General features: G+C 39.8%; 1 protein-coding gene across 1 annotated transcript; it reads right to left on the reverse strand.

The window, feature by feature from the left end:
* Positions 1-3,959: 3,959 nt before the first annotated feature.
* spint2 (serine peptidase inhibitor, Kunitz type, 2) lies at positions 3,960-17,402 on the reverse strand. The gene is made up of 10 exons (XM_038297782.1): positions 16,894-17,402; positions 9,166-9,336; positions 8,164-8,262; positions 7,110-7,133; positions 6,593-6,754; positions 6,449-6,505; positions 6,192-6,359; positions 5,965-6,009; positions 4,392-4,500; positions 3,960-4,284 (listed from the first exon to the last, which is right to left on the reverse strand). Exons 1-10 carry the CDS (start codon positions 17,312-17,314, stop codon positions 4,191-4,193), a joined length of 1,350 nt encoding a protein of 449 aa, XP_038153710.1. The 5' UTR covers positions 17,315-17,402; the 3' UTR covers positions 3,960-4,190.
* Positions 17,403-18,573: the final 1,171 nt, after the last annotated feature.

Raw genomic sequence — 18,573 nt, forward strand, 5'->3', positions numbered from 1 at the left:
ATTCTCATTTTAATTAACGTCTTTGTGCGTAGGCGTGTCCATACGCTTCATTCATTCATGATTCCGGTTGTCAGGGAAACATTTGCTCCGCAGTCCGTGCACATAAACGTATTGCACAATTTTCTTGGAGTTGAATTGTTGTGTGCCCCACTTGACTTCACAACAAGCTGCCGACGTTCCTCATGCAGTTAAGTTTTTGACGAAATAATAGCGCAATCTTTCCAATAAAGATGCGTTTGGCTCTTGGTTCAGAAGCATCCAAGTTAGACTCGCTTGAGATCTGTTAGATGTTGTTTAATGTGACCATGTAATCAGCAAACTTTCTTTCCTCTTGTTCAAAACGCTTTATTTTCCAAAATCAAAACAAACTTAAATTTTCTTACCGCAACATGACGTGACAGGCAGATCATTTCGGCTCATTTCGTTGCTTTTTTGCCACTCAAAGAAAACAACAATAATCATCAGAAGCGGTCAAAAACTGTATGGCTGCGTTGACTGAATCCAAAAGCTCACCCGGCCCCAATAGCCAACTCCAATATAATCCAGGTGCTGCAGTCACCTGTCCATAATGAAGGGGCGGAGGCGAGAAACAACGTAAATTATGAATGGCAGCAAAACACAACTAAACAAATTCATAATTTCAAAATTAAGTCAGTCAACTTATACTTCAAACCAAAATATTTCATGTTCATATATATCGTACCAAAACCAGACAAAAAATAGTAAACTAGAAATAAATATTCAATCATAAATCAAGCATTTGGCTCCAACACTGTTATAATCTGCTTAATTAGTAATCTAAACTGATCTGCCCAATATAACTTTAAAAACATGTGTCTGTAACTTATCCCTGTATATTCTGTACTGTTGTGCATTTCCTTGGGTTCACTTCGCTTTAGTTATTTCTGCACCTTTAAAAACAATCAGAATATCTTTCTATAGAGACAGCAGAATCAGAAGGAGGTTGCATATTTTCATTAGCTCAGCTGGTTCTCTGCTGAGATGCTCCAGATAAATACCTGATCATTAAAAATCCGGTCCAAATAAAGAAAATCATCAACCAGTAAAGGTCCAGAGACATTTTTAATTATAATCTGTTACTTTAAACAGAATTTAACACTGAAATAGAATTGGGTTTTTAATGCATCCATGTTATTCATTGAATTTTTAAATAAAAAATATTTTAAAAAAAGTTTTTTTTTTTTAAGTAAAGAACAACAATCTTTCAGTTTGTTATACAATTTCCGGATTCACATATTTTATAAAACGCATGAACTGACCGTTTGTCTTTGTTGTCTTTTTTTTTTCTGGCTTAATGTTCGCAGTGGGCTTTATGCTGCCCTGCAAGGCTTTAAACCTGGGTTTGAATGGAGACAAAGCCATTCTAAAGCACATATCAAGGAGCTCATTTGAGCCTGGATCTATATTTGATTCTGTTCATGGTGGAGAATCCTGCTTCACAGGTTGAGCCAAACATATACACAGATGTGCAGGGTCATCTTTGAGCCCCATTTCACTTTTCTGTCACCAGTTCACCACAGTTCTTCCAGCGGTCCACACTTTCACTTTTTCCAATCATATTCTCTAGCAGCAGCAGCAACCCAGACTGACACAGCTCATTGGCTAATTTCTATCATGTGCAGCCCGGTCCTTTCTATACCTTCAGAATGAAAACTTCCCCAGCCTAACATTGATAGACATGTTCCATAGAAACTGATGATGCTCTGGATCTCTGGACCTTTATGGACAGCTGTCTTAACACTTCTGTTTTAAGCTACAATGGTTTGAAATTTTTTGGTATTTTGTGTTTAGAAAAAAACCCCCTCAGTTTCTGGAAACCCCTGACAAATATGGAATTGCAATGTTTTTGTGTCTCTGTTTTCTCCTGTGTTAGACGCAATGTTGTTCTTCCTGTTAGTTGTTTTGAACCAACTTAAACGCCCAGGCCTGATAACCACATGCTTGGAGTGTTCCCTTGACATTACTGTGCGAGGGATGTGCTTAAGGGGATTGGCCTCTGGGTGTTTATATACATCAACCATAGGTTGCAGAACTGAAAGTATTCCGGACTTTGTCAGTTCTGGAAAACTTGGCATAAATTGGGTTGCCTCAGATTTATATCCGTTTTGTAGATGTCATAACCTGCATGACCGAGACTTGGCACAGCCACATTTGACCTTGGTAGATTACTAGAGGGAATAGAGAACTAGGATGGTCTTTCAGTAGCAGTGAAACATACCTTGCACTGCAACATAACTTGCTGTGAAACAGTTTACAGAAGAGAGAAAAATGAGATGGCAAGAAATAAAATAAGATAAGGACAATACTGGCTTTTTCTGTTCCTCTTGACCACAAAGTTTATCCTCACTGTATGCAAATTACTTTGCAATGACAGTTGCATTAATGTGGTTTGAAGCGTTGTTTAACCCGTCAGCTGATCATTTACTAAGCAGACCGTGGAAATGAAGAACACATTCAGACAGAATTGGTTCAATTCAATTTATTGTTTCTGTGTAAAATGATCAGCTTATAGTTAAAAATAAAGATCACAACAGTGTAATTAAAAGCAAACATTGATTACCTAATTAATAACCTGATATGGATAAAACAAACATGTTATAGGTCTTAGAGTCAAAGAACACATCCAGAAACCCCAGCGTAACCCTTTTCAGATAGATTATTGATCAGATCACTGTAAAACCAAAACTTCAAAGGAAATATAACTTCCATTGATAAATGGATTAAACAGCAGGCTGTAAGGGCTCATAATAAATCAACAAAACTAATGCTGTTCAGACCTCAGATTGCAGGGAAACAGGTCTGTACAGGTGCATCATGGGAACTTGTGCTTAAAAGTAACAGTAAGAAAGTAGTAGCAGTATTTCTTCTGGGTCCATCAATAAACACATCCAATAATAACCAAAATATACACACTCACACAACTTATATAGAAATGATTAATAAAATGATTAACGACTGAGAAAACAGAATCAGACGTCTATTAAAATAGATTGCATCCCCACTTATAACTGATCAATAAATCCATAACTGAAAGCAATAAGTGATCAAGACTATTCCTTCATTAATTACTTTAATCACAGAATAAACAACAGTTTGACCATTTAATTAAAACCACCTGAGCTCTGATCCGTCATCTAATCAGCTCACCGATTAGTCACATCAAGCTTAAAGAAACAGTTTCTCTACTCACAGCCAATCAAAGGCTCTGCTCTGAACTCTGAGCAGAACCACAAAAGCGAACCAGTTATGGCTAAACTGATCAGTCAGTAACCAAGCTCTCTGCAGGTTCTGTGTGGTTTTGTCTGGATGAGGAATCTCCTTATCTATTAAGTTCTGATCATCTCTCAATAAGCTCTGGCTGTTTCTGGACTTTCAGGCAGATGTCAGAGCTTTCTGAATCTGGACTTGTTCAATGATTTAACCATCGGAAAAACATTCTAATTTCCTCTGAAACACAGAGCTTCACATGAGAACTAGATTAATGGGGAAGCAGAACCATAAGGCATCAATCCTTACAAAGATGGAGAGGAATTGGAGACATTAAAGATCAGCAGGCAGCAAATTTAAATGTTTCTATTTGAAAGGGACTAATGATCGATCAGGACCTTGATCATGTGGATAAAGAAGCACAGCAGAACCATCTGATTCTTTCCCAACAGATGATCAATAATAATTATCAATGACTTTGTTTCTGACAGGAAACCAGGAACTGATCAAGTCTGGAAACAGAAAGCAAACAAAAAACAAAACAACTAAAACACTAGACTGTGTGGTTTTAGCACAGGATTGATTCTTTTCAGAAAATTCATCAATATTTAGGGGTTCATGGTGGTAACCGTCTCTCAGGGTCCAATTAGTTATCAGGAGAGGACCAGATGTAATTTGGGCTGAGCTTTGATGGTGAAGTGTGTCTACAAATTAAATGGCTGCTTCAATGAGGTGGTGATCAGTGACAAAATCAGACAGGGCTCTGATGCTGTAAAAAGGAGAAAATATTTTATTGATGCCCTGGGATCTGCCTCAGAACTGAAGATCAGCCCATTCAGGCTTTAATTAACCATTTAAGGAATGATTGATCCAATTTTTGACCAGATCTTTGTCACCATAATAAATCCCAGTAAGAAATGAGAGATCAGTTTTGAGGCAGAGCCCCAGTGGATTCAGAGCACCTAGGCCTTTGGTTCTGGTCTGGGGCTCTCAGGAATGCTCATCGAGTCCTGAGATGACAGCTCATCCCTGTCGGGGATAAGCCCCTGCTTGTCACTAGGAGACAAAGACAGAAAGAGTTTTAGTTAGACAATGTAAACAGGTGACCTTTTGAGTGATGCAAACACCATCCCACAGGGGGTAATGCTGCACTCTAAGCTTACCTAATGGTGGAGTAACTACGGGACAGACGGCGGCGTCTCAGCGTGATGACGACCAGCGTGGCAAGCAGCAGAGCAGAGATGGCAGCCAGAGTGACAAAGAGGAAGGCAGCTTCAAGAGAGAGAAGAAGATGATCAGATTTCTGTTTTTTGTTTTAAAACACACCTCACAGGAAGTTCTTTATTGATAAACTTTGGGGTCATTATAGACCCATTACTCCAGAATTATATTGACTTTTTCTTTTCCATCTGTAAAATAATTCTGAATTCAAGATATTCAGATTGTTTTCCACATGTATTAAAAATTCTTCCTGTACATTTTAATATCTAAAATGACAGAAGAACAAAAGGCCAAATCTAACATTCATATACATCTATATGCTGATGACACCATTATATCCTTCCACATTTCCTACCCAACTAACAGAACAATTTAAATCAGGAATGTCCCGATACCAAATCTTCTCAACCACAAACATTTTAGTACCTTGTGATGCAGCGTACGGATTCAATACTTAAAAGTTAGTCATCATGAAGAGTTTATCATATTCAGACAGGTAGACTTATGCGCTGGTGAAGATTCTCAGTCATCCAGGTCATTGTCGTTCCAAAAAAGAAAGTTAAAAACAATCCACTGGACTTTGTTTCCAAGTTTGAAGATGTTTCGCTTCCCATCCAGAAAGCTTTTTCAATTCTAAATGTCAGGAATCAAGTTGAGTTCGAGGTTTTATACAGTAGCCCAAAAAAAGGCTTGTTTTTTGTTTCGAAAACATGCAAATCAGAACAGACGAAGGGGTCCACCCCTTTGAAACGGGGATGTTTGGCTTCTTTTGTTAGACTGCAATACCCCAGCCCCATCCAAGTATCTGAAAAAAGGGTCATTAGAGGGCATTGTCGGCCTCGCTGAATAGGTGAGGTCCTCTGCTCTCCTGTACAGGGGCTGTGATGATGGCAGGAAGGGATTAACTCAATCGCTGCAATGTAGGTGTTTGAAAGCTGGAACCAGAGTCCACCCTCTCTGTTTAAGGGCGTGGACTCAGCCCCTTAAACACTACCTTACAGTTCAATTGAGATCTCTTTATTCCTTCTAACTCTTCATGACAAGTTTGCTGAAATAACTTGCAGGAGGCCCTTATTTAGCCTAATTTTAATGATGCTGTTTTTTTTCGAAGCAGCGATCTGTGCTTACAGACCCGTCTGGATGTTTAGATAACTGGCAAATTCATCTGTAAACTAGCTGGGAGGGGGGTTGCATTTTTAGTTACCGGTATTTACTTGGCCAAGCAAAAGGTATTGATCCATCACAGGTACCTGGTTCCGCTCTCAATAACTAATTAGTTTTGCAAAGAAGTTGAGCCCATATTTACAGGTAAAAAAAAATAATTACAAGCTGAACTTCATCTAAACTCAGGACAGTCCCATTAAGATTATTAAATCTATCGCCTCTTGATTGACCGCAGCAGTTCCTAAACAGATAGAGCTGATTGTGGAGGTGGCTGTGATCGATGCCAGAATCTTTGGAGAGAAATTTTGAAATGTCAGAATCAACACAATGGAAGAACCCAGAGGAAATCACCTGCGGTCCATCGGCTTTTGGTTTTACCACGACTATCGAACAAACCTACAAGAGAAGGAAAAGGAAATCCTGAGAGACATTTCTCAACCCAGGTAAAACATTTAGTAGGTAGTAGTTTAGATACAAAACCTAAAAGATTCAGACTGCACTCCTGTGGTACTGCTGTAGAAACTTAAACCAGTCAGGCTAGCAGATCAGGGTGTCAGTGATAAAAAGCGTGTAGTTACCTGCTCCGGAGCAAGCAGCCATGCACTCCTCTATGGTGTTGAAGTTGTTGGCATTCCCTCCACAACCGCCGTACACGAAACTCTGGCAGGAGGCTGTGTCTGGGTCATAGTAGAACTTTGGGAAGTAGGCCCGGCAGAGTCCACCCTCAGGACTCAAAGAGCAGCGCTCTGACACAGAGACACAAAAATGAACCACTGTGTCCCTGGATCTGATCAAAACCACCACAGCCATCAGGATGCCCGGCTAACTCTCTCACCTGCAGAAGCTTCTTTATCTTCTGGGACCTTCTTGGAGGAAGGCAGTACAGAGATTCCTACATACAGAAAATGACGATGGGAAATTACTTCCAGTCTCAGCTGCACCCTGTAATGTCCAGGTAGAACTAGACCTGGTACCTCACCTACACAGGCGGACTTGCAGCTGTCCTCGTCTGGGTAATTGTTCTTGTTTCCTCTGCAGCCACCAAAGATGAAAGTCTGACAGTTTCCGGTCTCTTTGTTGTAGAACCAGCGCTGTATGGAAGCTCTGCAGGGTCCAGTCTGATATTTTGCTTCACACTTCTCTAATCGGACAACCACACACATGTACAACACTTTACCAGACCTGCTCATCATGCTATAATTTTCTTAGAGACATAGCGGGTAGTCAGAAGGAAAATCCAGTTGAGTGTCAATAGGGTAGAAGAGAAACATGTAGGTTCACAGACGTCTCATTTGACCACCAGGAAACACAGAAACCCACAAAGCCCAGAGGATTCGCCCAGACCACAGGGAACCTCCAGGAGGAGAAGCCCTAAAGACCACCAAAACATGCTCCCAAAGATCAATCACTCTTGGCATTTCCAGAATGGTCACAAATTAAGCTCCACAACCAGAACCAAACCCACTAGCACACCAAGAGGACTAAGTGAAACCTACCTGCATAGTCATCAGTTTGGATTTCTGCAGGAAATGGAGAAAAAGTTCAATGACTGACTTGCAGCTCAGAGTCACAGGACTTCAACTCTAACCGCTCTGCTTCTTGTGGTGCATTTACATCGAATGTGAAAGCAGTGAAAATCCGCAGATTGATGCGCTTTTCCTTGTTTGACACTTCGCCAGAAATTTCCCTGGTAAGATACGCAATTGCAACGGGAGGTAAAACGGCTCCAACACTGTTACTTTGGAAATCCTAAGAAACTCGCCGGAATCTTTGAGTCTGACAGATCCTACAGAGATGGTCCCAGTTTAGTGTTTCCACAAACTACGGTCGCTTTCCACAGAGCTGTATGTAAGGTGAGATGGCATTCTGAAGGCGAGACTGAAGCAGCACGGAATAAAAGTGCAACAACTCCAGCAAAGAGATCACAAGAAACAGCCGTTTTCACGATACAAATATACAAAAAACATATTTGTTGTATAATTTGTGTATATATATAATAAGATGCAGGTGCGCCTTCTAAGTATTCGCCCAATGACATGCCTTTTTCTGCTCAGTCTCGCAGTGCTCATGAGCCTCCCCCTGCGTGAACATTATGCATGTTGATACAGTGCAGAGAGATATTCGAATTTGGTTCGAACGCATCTTAAAATTATATTCACAACAATTTCTGTGCAACGCACCTGGTGTTGGTTACATGACATTTCAGCTCCCTGCCACAGACACCACAGTAAAATTCCACCCAGCCACTTTAAGCCTCCTTCTACTTCACAGTGTTACACCATATTCTGTGCCCCATCATATATTGCTACCCATGGGGCAAAGAATATGGTTTGTACTGATCACTAAATAGGCGCTTGAAATGTATCCTTCCAATCTCAGACTGTTAGGAATCACTCACTCCATGCACATTTGATGTGAACGCACCGTTAAACAGAACTAGAAATCACAATCTAAAATGATATGCTGGGCAGTTTGTTTTTCTGAGGCAAACACTGATGCTTCATGGATGCATGGTAGATTGCTTCAGTAAGTGAGTTTGTGAGGATTTACCAGTCTTCTTTAGAGGGGCGGACTCTAATGGTGCCATCCGAGGAGCCTTGGGAGCCGCTGGGGGAGGGGAGGAAGTCTGGTCCTCAGTAAGAACTGAGCCTGAAAAAAAAAAAAACAGGTTACAATCAAGTTCTAGATGCTTTATAAGCAAGTTATAAATGAAATATTGGCAGCCCAGATTTGTTCCCACTAAATATGTTCCTGTAAAGCAACTATTCTGTTTTGTCTTAGAGGAACATTTCTGAGATGCATCAAACATTTACTGGAGAGGAGCAGGTGAACATTAACATTTCATTGCAGCTTTAAAACTTGTTTTCTCTGCAGGATAAATGCATGAGCTTTTCTCTGCAGCCCCGCCCTCTGATTGTTGTTGTTGGTTATCTGAACTGGGAGCGGCACCACGTACCGGTTCCCTCCCAGTGTGCGCTCAGATTTCAGAGTGTGGTCATTCTGATGATCCAAAAAACAAACACAGAAACTTAAAAAGTATGCGAACAAACGGGAAGAGGTCAGACAAGCCCCAAATTTAAAACCTTGGACTGCTATCAGGAATCAAACATCATATCTAGACATCAAGGCAAAACTTTAAACACATAACTCAACTATAAAGATTTCAGTTTATCTCAAAACCTCTTCATTTTCAGATAAATCAGAGATTAACCAAAATCCAAAAACCAAAAATATCATTAGTTTTCTAATTCATCTGTTTTGTTAGCAGTTCCCCTTGTAATCCCGCAGATGACCTGCTCAAACACTCCTGCAGTCCGACTTGAATCTTGTGGAATCTTTGGTATGACCCAGGACCAAAATGTTCCTACACTCCAACTGGTATGGATCTATATTTACCTCAGTGCTTTCATACCTGCCAACCACTTAGTTGATTTCCTGACTAACTGCTTCGTGTGGTTTCTATTAATTCGTTTTCTCCAGTTGAATGTTGCTGTTCCCAATGAACCCCCCAATGAAAACCGGACCACCAGAAGCTCGGTGAGAGAAGCTTACCAGTGACTCCACTGCAGGTGGCCTCACACTCTCCCTGGGACACGAAGTTGTTGCCGTTGGCCTCGCAGCCGCCGAAGATGAAGGTGCTACAGCTCTGACTTGTCACATTGTAGAAGAACCGGGGGAACGCAGCCCGACATGGACCAGTCTTCTTTGGCAGACGGCAAAGATCTGAGAAAGAGATGAGCTGAAGTCAGCTTAACCCGGGACGAAGGTTGCTTCAAATGTACCATTAAATTGAAATGTAAAAAAATGAAAAACAGATTAAATATAATTCTTAAAAGAATATAATTTAATCCTCTTTTTTTTAAACGCATAAAATTAAATATAATTGTCATTAACCCACTTTGTATTCATTTCTTGTCTTTCCTGCAGCAGGAATAAATTGATCTAAACTAGAGGTCATGGATTAGCGGACCACTATCCGGATCCAGACCCACCTGCTGGCTAATCCGGACACAACCTTATTTAAAGTATTTATAAAATTACTGCATGTTGTGTGATAACTTAATGTGTGCCGCTTCTCCTGTTAATATGGTAAAGCCTTCCAGCGCCCCTGGGACCAGGCTACACGTGATACAAATTAGCCAATGAGCTGCTCTCCGACTGGGTTGCTGCTGCTGCTACTTTTAGACACAGCAGGCAAACCTGCGGCAAGTCGGGCGATGAGAAAGAAGATGATGATGAGAAAAAGAGAGCAGAGAAAGTGTGGACTGCTGGAAGAACTGTGGTGAACTGTTGAAAGAAAAGTGAAATGGTGCTCAAAGATGACCCTGCACATTTTTGAGTACGTTTGGCTCAACCTGCTGCTGTGAAGCAGGATTCTTCACCATGAACAGAATCAAAAATAAATATTGATCTAGGCTCAAGAAGCACCTCGATATGAGCTCTAGAATGGCTTTATCTCCATTCAAAAAAAAAATAAAATAAAAGGAAGAAGAAAAAAAACAAAAACGGTCAGTTCAGGTGTTTTAGAAAAGGTGTGAATAAGGAAATTGTCTATATACCAAACTAAATGATTGTTGTTCTTTATTAAAAAAAAAGAAAAAAAAAAAAGAAAAGAAAATTTTCCAGTTTTTAATTTTTCATTTAAAAAGTAAATATATAGCATGGATGCATAAACACCAGCATTTTATTTCAGTGTTAAATGCTGTTTAAAGTAACGGATTATAATAAAAAATGTCCCTGTTCCTTTACTGGGTGTTGATTTTCTTTATTCAGACCCCGCTGATTTTTAATTACCCCTGATCTAAACTGTCAACTTCCATCATATTTAGGGGACGGTTTCTGATTGGCTGATTCATACAGCAAGTCGGGAAAATACGATCCCAATTTCTTCTCACTCTGATTAATGTTTTTTCTGTCAAGGGCTGAAATAACTTCAGTTATATGTTGCAATTTATTTACCAAATCTGAGTCAGCAGCTCCTGTCTCCATTTCCCTAGTTTCATCTGAAATCTATAATAATACATCTCAAATTTGACATTATAATTCTTTAGGTGTTAATAATGTGTTTTTCTCAGGTTACTCAGTAAATGTCAGACATGCTTCTAGTAGCTGATGATCTAGGATCCCTCTCTGTAACACCAGTTTATATATATAGCGTCGATTCACAGCATGTCATCTGAAGGCAATTTAGAGAGATGATTCGACCAGAGCATACAGACAGATTGGTTTAAAGTTTTCTATTTAAAGGAGAACCAGCTGATTGCAATCCCTCCCTACATCTCTGACGTTTCTGTGGTTTTACTCCTCACAGCGTGGTTGATCTAATCTTTACCAAACATACACTCATGTCATAGTGAGGAATAACTGACTACCATATAAAACTAATTTTATATTTATTGATGCAATACTGTTTATCATGCGTCCATGGTCATATATATAGTTTTAAGCATAAACCAAACTGACCAAATGTTGACTCCTACATGCAGTCATTAAATGAGTAGTGGCAACGATGGCATTTTTAGTGAAACAAAATAAGCTTAGTTTCTTACTAAACTCTAAAAACTTGTTTTCCCTTCCATCCACCTTGTAGGTTTGATGTTGAGTGTTGAATGCAAACAGTTCAATGTTTATATGCAAACTAAATTTACATTTCATATATTAAGAGTTTAACTATAAAGGACAGAACTGTTTCTATTGGCGCAACTAGAGGCTGACAGAGGAGCCTCCATGTTGAGATCTGATTACTAACCCAAACTGATTGATCACTAGTGCGTACATGATAAAATTCACCTATTTAGCAATAAGATGAAAAAAACTGAGACATTGCTGTAAGCTACAAGAGTGTGGAAAACTACTGAGTCCAACTTTCTTCCTCATTAAGGTTTGTAAATATTCCTTCAACAGAAAAACATGTCATTTTACCAGAAGTGACACAAATAGGTCTAAGGTCTGTCTGGTCAGGATGTTTGTGGATAACCCACAGGCCCCTTCTGCGGTTCCTCCCACAGCAGCATTTGTCCACACAGTATACACGCCTGCGTCACATTTCTGTTGTCTTACACTATTTGTAGACCAGCACACTAAAGAAACTGCAAAAAAATATGAGTGATTTTTGTTCTTGATGCCCTTAGAGATAACATTTTTCTTTGTTCTAGCGGAGAGTAAATTGACCTTAATTTCCACACAAATAAACAGTAATCTTAGCAAAAACAAAAAAAAGACCTGGTGGTTTCTTGGTTGTATGTATAAAACGCCCCATTTATTGAATGTGTTAAAACTATCGGTCAAAATGAAAGCCCAACTTCCTTTAACATCTGAACTCACCCACTAAAGTGCAGATAATGTTAATCAAGTACATGTCCTGCTTGCTTTTAGTTGCAGGTTCTTGGATGCGGGACACAAATCAGCAGGAAAATGAGAGGGTTGATCAGGGAAACCTGCTCATAAGCAGCAGTGCGGGGATTGTTGAGAACAACCAGTTTTCTTTCAAACCATGTCTGTGCCTATTGGCCAACGCACTGACCAATGAGCGCAACTGATTGTGACATAGTAAGCGCTACAGGAAGCTGGTGGGAGGGTGTAAACAAACAGCTCGTCGGTAAAACGTAGAATACGTCCTTCTTAAAAATGAATGAGCGTAGAGACTCTTCCTGCTCACGTTTCAACGAAAACCCCAAGTCTAATCCTTCCAGAACTGACTGTTAAGTTGAGTCAAACGACAACTGTTCAAGAGATGTAGCCATCTTTCTTGGTGTGCTTTCTCCAGCGTCGTGCAGCTTTGTTGTCCCGCCCTCAAAACCCTGCCCGCTTTGCATCAAGAAATTCAAAACACATCCCTGCGTTGTGATTGGCCTGCCAGTTCTAGGGCTTGGGGCATTGATGGAGGCTAGACCACTCGCAGGCAAAAATGATTTTGGCCGCTGGCGGGTGGGGCTAGTTTACTAGGCTAGCATTTACCCATTCTCTATTTTTTTTTTCTCCGCCTTGAGCTTCTTTTTTCAAACATATGGCTTTACGATCAACCGAAAGCAGTTCCCCACAAACACACGGAACCAGCTATATCTGACGAAATTGTGAGTGTGTGTTTTTTTTTTAATAAAGCATTTTAAATGCCACAATAATAACATTTAATAAATGTTAATGCCAATTAAGGCCTTTGTTAAAAAAAATTATAATTTAATAATTTTTAATGACCTGCAGAAATCCTGTTCATGATAAAATGTGTATGTTGGTGTTGGACCTCAATTAAAGCCAGTCTAAAATTTCAGAGTGTGAATGTGGCTTGTTTTATTTTTCCTGCAAGCTTTTTAGCAAACCAGAAATGCCCAAAAGAGCGTAAATTCAAGCGAGTTTGATTTTGTACCTGTTTTACAATCAATACTGGAAGGATGCCAACGTTAGCCTGCTCTGCTATCACCATTCCCATTTTATTCCGATCAGGGACTCACCTGCTGCTCCTGTGACTTCTTACCTAACGCGTAAAGGTGCATTTGTCAAATAGAAGGAGCTTCAGAAAATGTAATGGTTATTGCTTAATCAGGGTTGGTTTCATGAAAACTGTCATTTGTAAAAAGAAAATAAAAAATAAGAGAAAAAAGATAATGTGCTACTGCTTTTTTTCAGAGATAAAGATTATCATTTAGGTCCTCCAAAGGCCGCTCTCCCCCCATTAAGCTCCAAACTGAATCAAAATGATCCACTTTTCAGTGCTATTTGATGTGTGCAGGTAAAACTGGTATTAGTGCCGATTTGGTTTATAAAGATCATTTATCATTTAATCATTTTTCATTTCAGCTAATGAGTAGCGCATGTTATCGCTGCTATTTTAGAATATAAAGTTATTGCATAACATCACATTTAATTCCTGTGCTGCCGTTGGATATACCAGTGTGCCTTTTTACCTTATTTAGTGGCTGGAATGATTGCTTCACAATATTCAAGAATTAATCAGCCTCCCAGGTCCCTTAGTTTAGATCTGCCATTACCCCTTAACAACCCCATAACATTTCCGGTCAAGGTCTCACTGTCGGGACTTCAAAATAAAAGCACGGAGGAAACGTGACATTAGAGACTGCTGCTAAATAGTTCTCTATGCACAACCTTTGAATCTGCTTAGACTCCATCAACTTTGGAAAAGCCCAAAAGCGCTTGTAAAGTAGATCACGGTAGGAATCGGGGGTACCTCCTTGTAGCTCTACCCACACAGAAAGCACTTTTGCTAGGTAGAGGGCAGGGACAGGCCGGGGTCTGTCCTGGAGGTGAGGGAAGAAGACCAAAAGTCCTTCTAGGGCTAAATTAAAATGGCGTTTTTAAAAAGCCACCTTAAAACCTCTTCGAAGCATTTCTTATTTAATTCTTTATCAACATTATTTCCTCTATATTCCATTTTAACTGAAAAAAAGCTTTGTCTTGCCTGCACTCGTTTTAACCTTCATCTCAACCATAACCAGTACCTGATTATTTGCCGCAATACGATTTAATACAGGGGTCTTCGATGTTTTCCAGGCAAAGGACCCTTTAACTGATGGTGTGATGGAGCAGGGACCCCCTAATTATATATATTGTGTTATATCAAACTGGTCCTATAGTCAGCCTATTACAGATGGAGTAATCCGACGAAAGTAATTTCTCCCTGGGATTATTGATGACTGAAAAGACATCTTCTGCCTCCATTTGTCTATTTACTACAGTGTGTTGAATTCATGATAAAGTGTATTTAAAGACATTTCAATTAGCGGAAAAAAATTGCAAGGGGGAATATATATATTAAAAAAAGTCTAATCAACCGAAACCTTTGCGAAACCCCATTCAGTACCTCTGTGGACTCCTAGGGGTCGCGGACACTGTTTTGAAGACCTCCGATTTAATAGAATGGTTCAGATTTTTCAACTTCAAACATCACTGCTCTGCTCTCTCCATGCGGTGCTGCTGTTTGACAACACCAAAATTCTATCGAGTAGCACGAGTTGAGAGCGGAACAGTGACCTCTCTCACCGCTGGCCGCTTCCATGCACGGTTTGGATAGGGATACTGTGTAAATCCACCACCGTTGGACCGAATACAACAGGAAACAAACCCTGGCTACCTGCTATTGTTGCTAAGGTTACATCCACATGAATGTGTTTACACAAGAGCAATACTTGTACATACCCTCCCAAGAAAAAAGGTATGAAAAGGGGTCTAAATGAGCTCCATTTCATATTTTTCCTTCTATATTTGATTTATAAAAAAATTTAAAGTACATTTCAGAAGGATTGCATAAATAAAATACCAGGTTATGACTCCTTTATCTACTTTTTTGGGTTCTGAAGCAGAAAACCGGGTCCAGAAACCTCAAAGTTATACATTTTTGGTCCCGTCCTGACCCAACTTAGTCTGTGAGGCTAAAGGCATAACCATACAGTATTTGTTGCAAACTTAGACTAGACTAGGTACGGTTGGTTTATATCAGCTAAATGAGATCTGATCTGTTAAGAGGGAATAAAACCTAGGATATGAAAAGGCTAAAATGCCTTGTTGTTAGTCCAACCATGGAGCAACATATATATTCCTAGACCTTAGGGAAACCTAATACTAGGTTGTTGATCTGAAAACTATGAACAGCCGCTTAAAGACACCGAAAAAAACCTGCCCTTAAAACAACCCGGCCCAAAATCTTTCCAGAATCTGCTGTCAACGATCAAACTCAGAACTTTCCAGTGGAAGTTATCTAATTCTTTCATGGAATCATGTTGGAAGAAAACCACACATGGTGATTCATCCATAAGAGGAAAACTTAAATTCTTGGGAATATAAACAGGAAATTAGGTCAGACACATCTGAAGGCTTTGTTTACCAACAGCTCTCTGGAACCCACTCCCCCACATGCTGAACAGATAATCTAATCTGAATCAACACAAAGGCATTGTGAGGTGTCGTCAGCTCTGGGCCTGCGCCTCAGGTGTTCTGAAAAACTGAACTATCAGGAACCAGAGAAACTAGTCGGACCTGAGCTAATCCACAGTCGGCAGTGAGTCATCAGCTACCTGTATAGCTGAGCAGAAAAGAGCAGATTGTTATCGTGGATCAGGTGGTACTGAGGTGTTACTGGAGTTCAAACTGCTTAGAACACAATGCAAATTTCCAACCCTAAAATGTTCACATTGATTTTCTAAAGTAAGTATTAATGTACTTTGTCTCATGCATACATATATTTCTTAGTATATTCTTCTATACTATATAAAATAGTTTATCAAAAAAGTAAACTGCCTGTTTTTTGTTTTGTTTTTATACTTATACAATATACAATAACATGAGAGATTTGGGTCTGTTCCTTTTGGATGGGCGCTGAGTTTCATCTAGAGCTGAAACAATTAATCAGATTACTCATGATTAATCGATTATTGAAATAATTGTCAACAAATTTAGCAATCGATTAATCGTAACTGGGGTCTAAAGACCCTAAAACATGCCCTTAGCTGACAGAGTGACCCACTTAGAGAAGTAATTATATCCAATTTGTGAGGAAAAATATCTTGACATTTTGCACTTAAGATAAAAAAAAAATTGTCTGTGGTTAGGGTTAAAATAAAAAAAAAGTTAGCTGATTTTTTAAATAGTATTTCAGTTTAATATGGGGAAAAAAGTCAGAATTCTGACTTTAATCTCAGAATTTGGACTTTAATCTCAGAATTCTGACTAAATTCTGATAGGTAAACATGTTTGCATCAAGCTCTAGCCATGTCTGTTTTAGAGACTAAACTAGCCCTCTTCCATTAATGAAATAACATCACCAGGGACAGAATTCAGAGATTAAAAGTCAGAATTCTGACTTTGCTCCCATATTAAACTGAAAAAAAAAAAAAAAAAAAATCAGTTAACTTCTTTTCATTCTTTCAGTTTTCCTCTTCTGTACTATCCAGGACTCCTCAGGTGGAAAAAATTTAGTTTCACCTGGTTTAATTCCATAAAAAGCCTTCTTAAAAGGAACTTTTTGCTAGCCGATTATTAATCTATTAATCAAGAAAATAATGGACAGATTAAGTTGCAGAATAATCGTTAGTTGCAGCCCTAATTTAATCAGAATCATCTAGTTCTGGTGGTTTAAGTCTTTCTTATTTCAGACCAGAACCCAAACAAGGTTTCCCAGCCTGTCAGTTTGGCTCAGCAGGACAAACAGGAAGTAGTTGAATAGATGGAAAACACCTGATCAGACTAAACTGCGTCACTTATAATTAACTCAGCCAATAATGTTGATCGGAAGCTGCTAAACTGATTAATTAATTTAATCCCTTGTCTCACCGCTGTTAGTAGCGTTGCTCTTCGGCTCCTCAGCCTCCATCAGCGGGACGACATGGATCTTGTCCCCGCCTGCGGGCTCTTCCTGCTCGGCCCGGTTCTGGCTCTTCTTTCGGTACACCTGGAACTGGGAGCTGCGCTGCAGGCTGCAGCCCCCGGTGCCGCAGCTCACCAGCATACACTGCATCCCTCCGTCCATGGGCAGCCCGATCAGAGCCAGGTCACAGTCCGAGTCCTGGCAGCAGGCGGTTCGGCAGGTCTCCGCATCAGAAACCTCCTGGATGTGGCCCAGGTAGCGCGCTCCCGCTTTCAAAGCGTCCGGGGCGAGGTTCTGGTTCGGATCCGTGGACTGGTCCCAGTCACAATTCTGGGTCAGCCCGGTTTGGAGGAGGAAGCAGAGCGCAATAAGCTTCGCTTGGAACATTTTGGCAAACAGAGCCTGAAGTCACCAACTGAGAGCGTCTTTGTTCTGAGCACAAGTCGTTCACTTCCGCCAGTTTGTGTCGCACTTAACTTTACCTGCGACAGGTGGTCACAGAGGCCACGCCCTGTGCGACACAACAGCTGAGTGGCAGCAGACTTTTTCTTTTTTTTTATTATAACCATCATGTACAACAGGCAAGTATCAGCATATAACCTGAAAACCAGGAGAAGCAGACCCAGGTTGCCTCCTTATATACATGATAAGTAGAACAAAAATAAACAAACTAACAAGAACCCCCCCCCCCCCCCCCCCCCCCCACACACACACACACACACTTAAACACAAATTAGGGGTGTCTCATCAGTGCCAAATTGTTTATCATATTATACAGTTCTGCATCTTGTTCTTTGTCCACAGAGATGTCAAGTACTGGACTAAAATACACTTTTTAAGTATCTATACTTTACTCAGTGGTGTCAAAAGTACACACATTTGGTACTTAAGTAGAAGCATAGATACAGCAGTTTAAAAACACTCTGGTAAAAGTTTAGGTATCAGCTTGACCTCTTTACTCAAGTAAAATTGAAAAAGTATGTGCTCCAAAAACTACTTAAAGTATAAAATAACCTTAAAAAAAACAGCCAGATGCCACTATATGAATGGAAAACAATTTTTTTGATTTAGAAAAATTCTTTGTGGTTCTTACCGCTAATCTTTAAAACTGGGCTCTGATTTTAAACTTGAGTTCAGATATCAAATCACTTCTAATAAGAAGCTGATCTCGTTTGTGTTGCTTTTATAGTCAGAAGGGGAAACTCCATTTAGAGCATTTCTGAATTAACCAGATGCAAAAGTATTAAAGAAGTGGTTCTTCCCTTGCAAAAGTAGGCTGACATTTGTTTTACTCTCCCTTTAGTTTAATAACTGTTTTTAAAACAACAGTGATGTCAGCATTGCTAAAACTAGCAATGATATCTGTTTACTCCTTGTCAGACCGATTATTATACTCGTATTTTGTCACAACTGTATCTATGTCTATATCTCCTAACCAACTGGGCCTAATCAGGGTTTTGATGAGATGTTTAGATTCAAAGTATTTGCTGTGAGGATGAAGTCTGTTCAATAAAGAACCTCCACCAGTGGTCCAGGCTGTTTTCCTTAATTAAGTGAAAAAAGTGATATAAACAATTATTAGTCAAGTCACCAGTGGAGTCAGGCTTTAGGTGGAAACTCACAGGGTGCATTTGTTAAATTCCTAA

Source organism: Cyprinodon tularosa, unplaced genomic scaffold (genome assembly GCF_016077235.1).
Source record: "Cyprinodon tularosa strain WSP-4 unplaced genomic scaffold, ASM1607723v1 ctg397, whole genome shotgun sequence".
NCBI classification, from domain to species: Eukaryota; Metazoa; Chordata; class Actinopteri; order Cyprinodontiformes; family Cyprinodontidae; genus Cyprinodon; species Cyprinodon tularosa.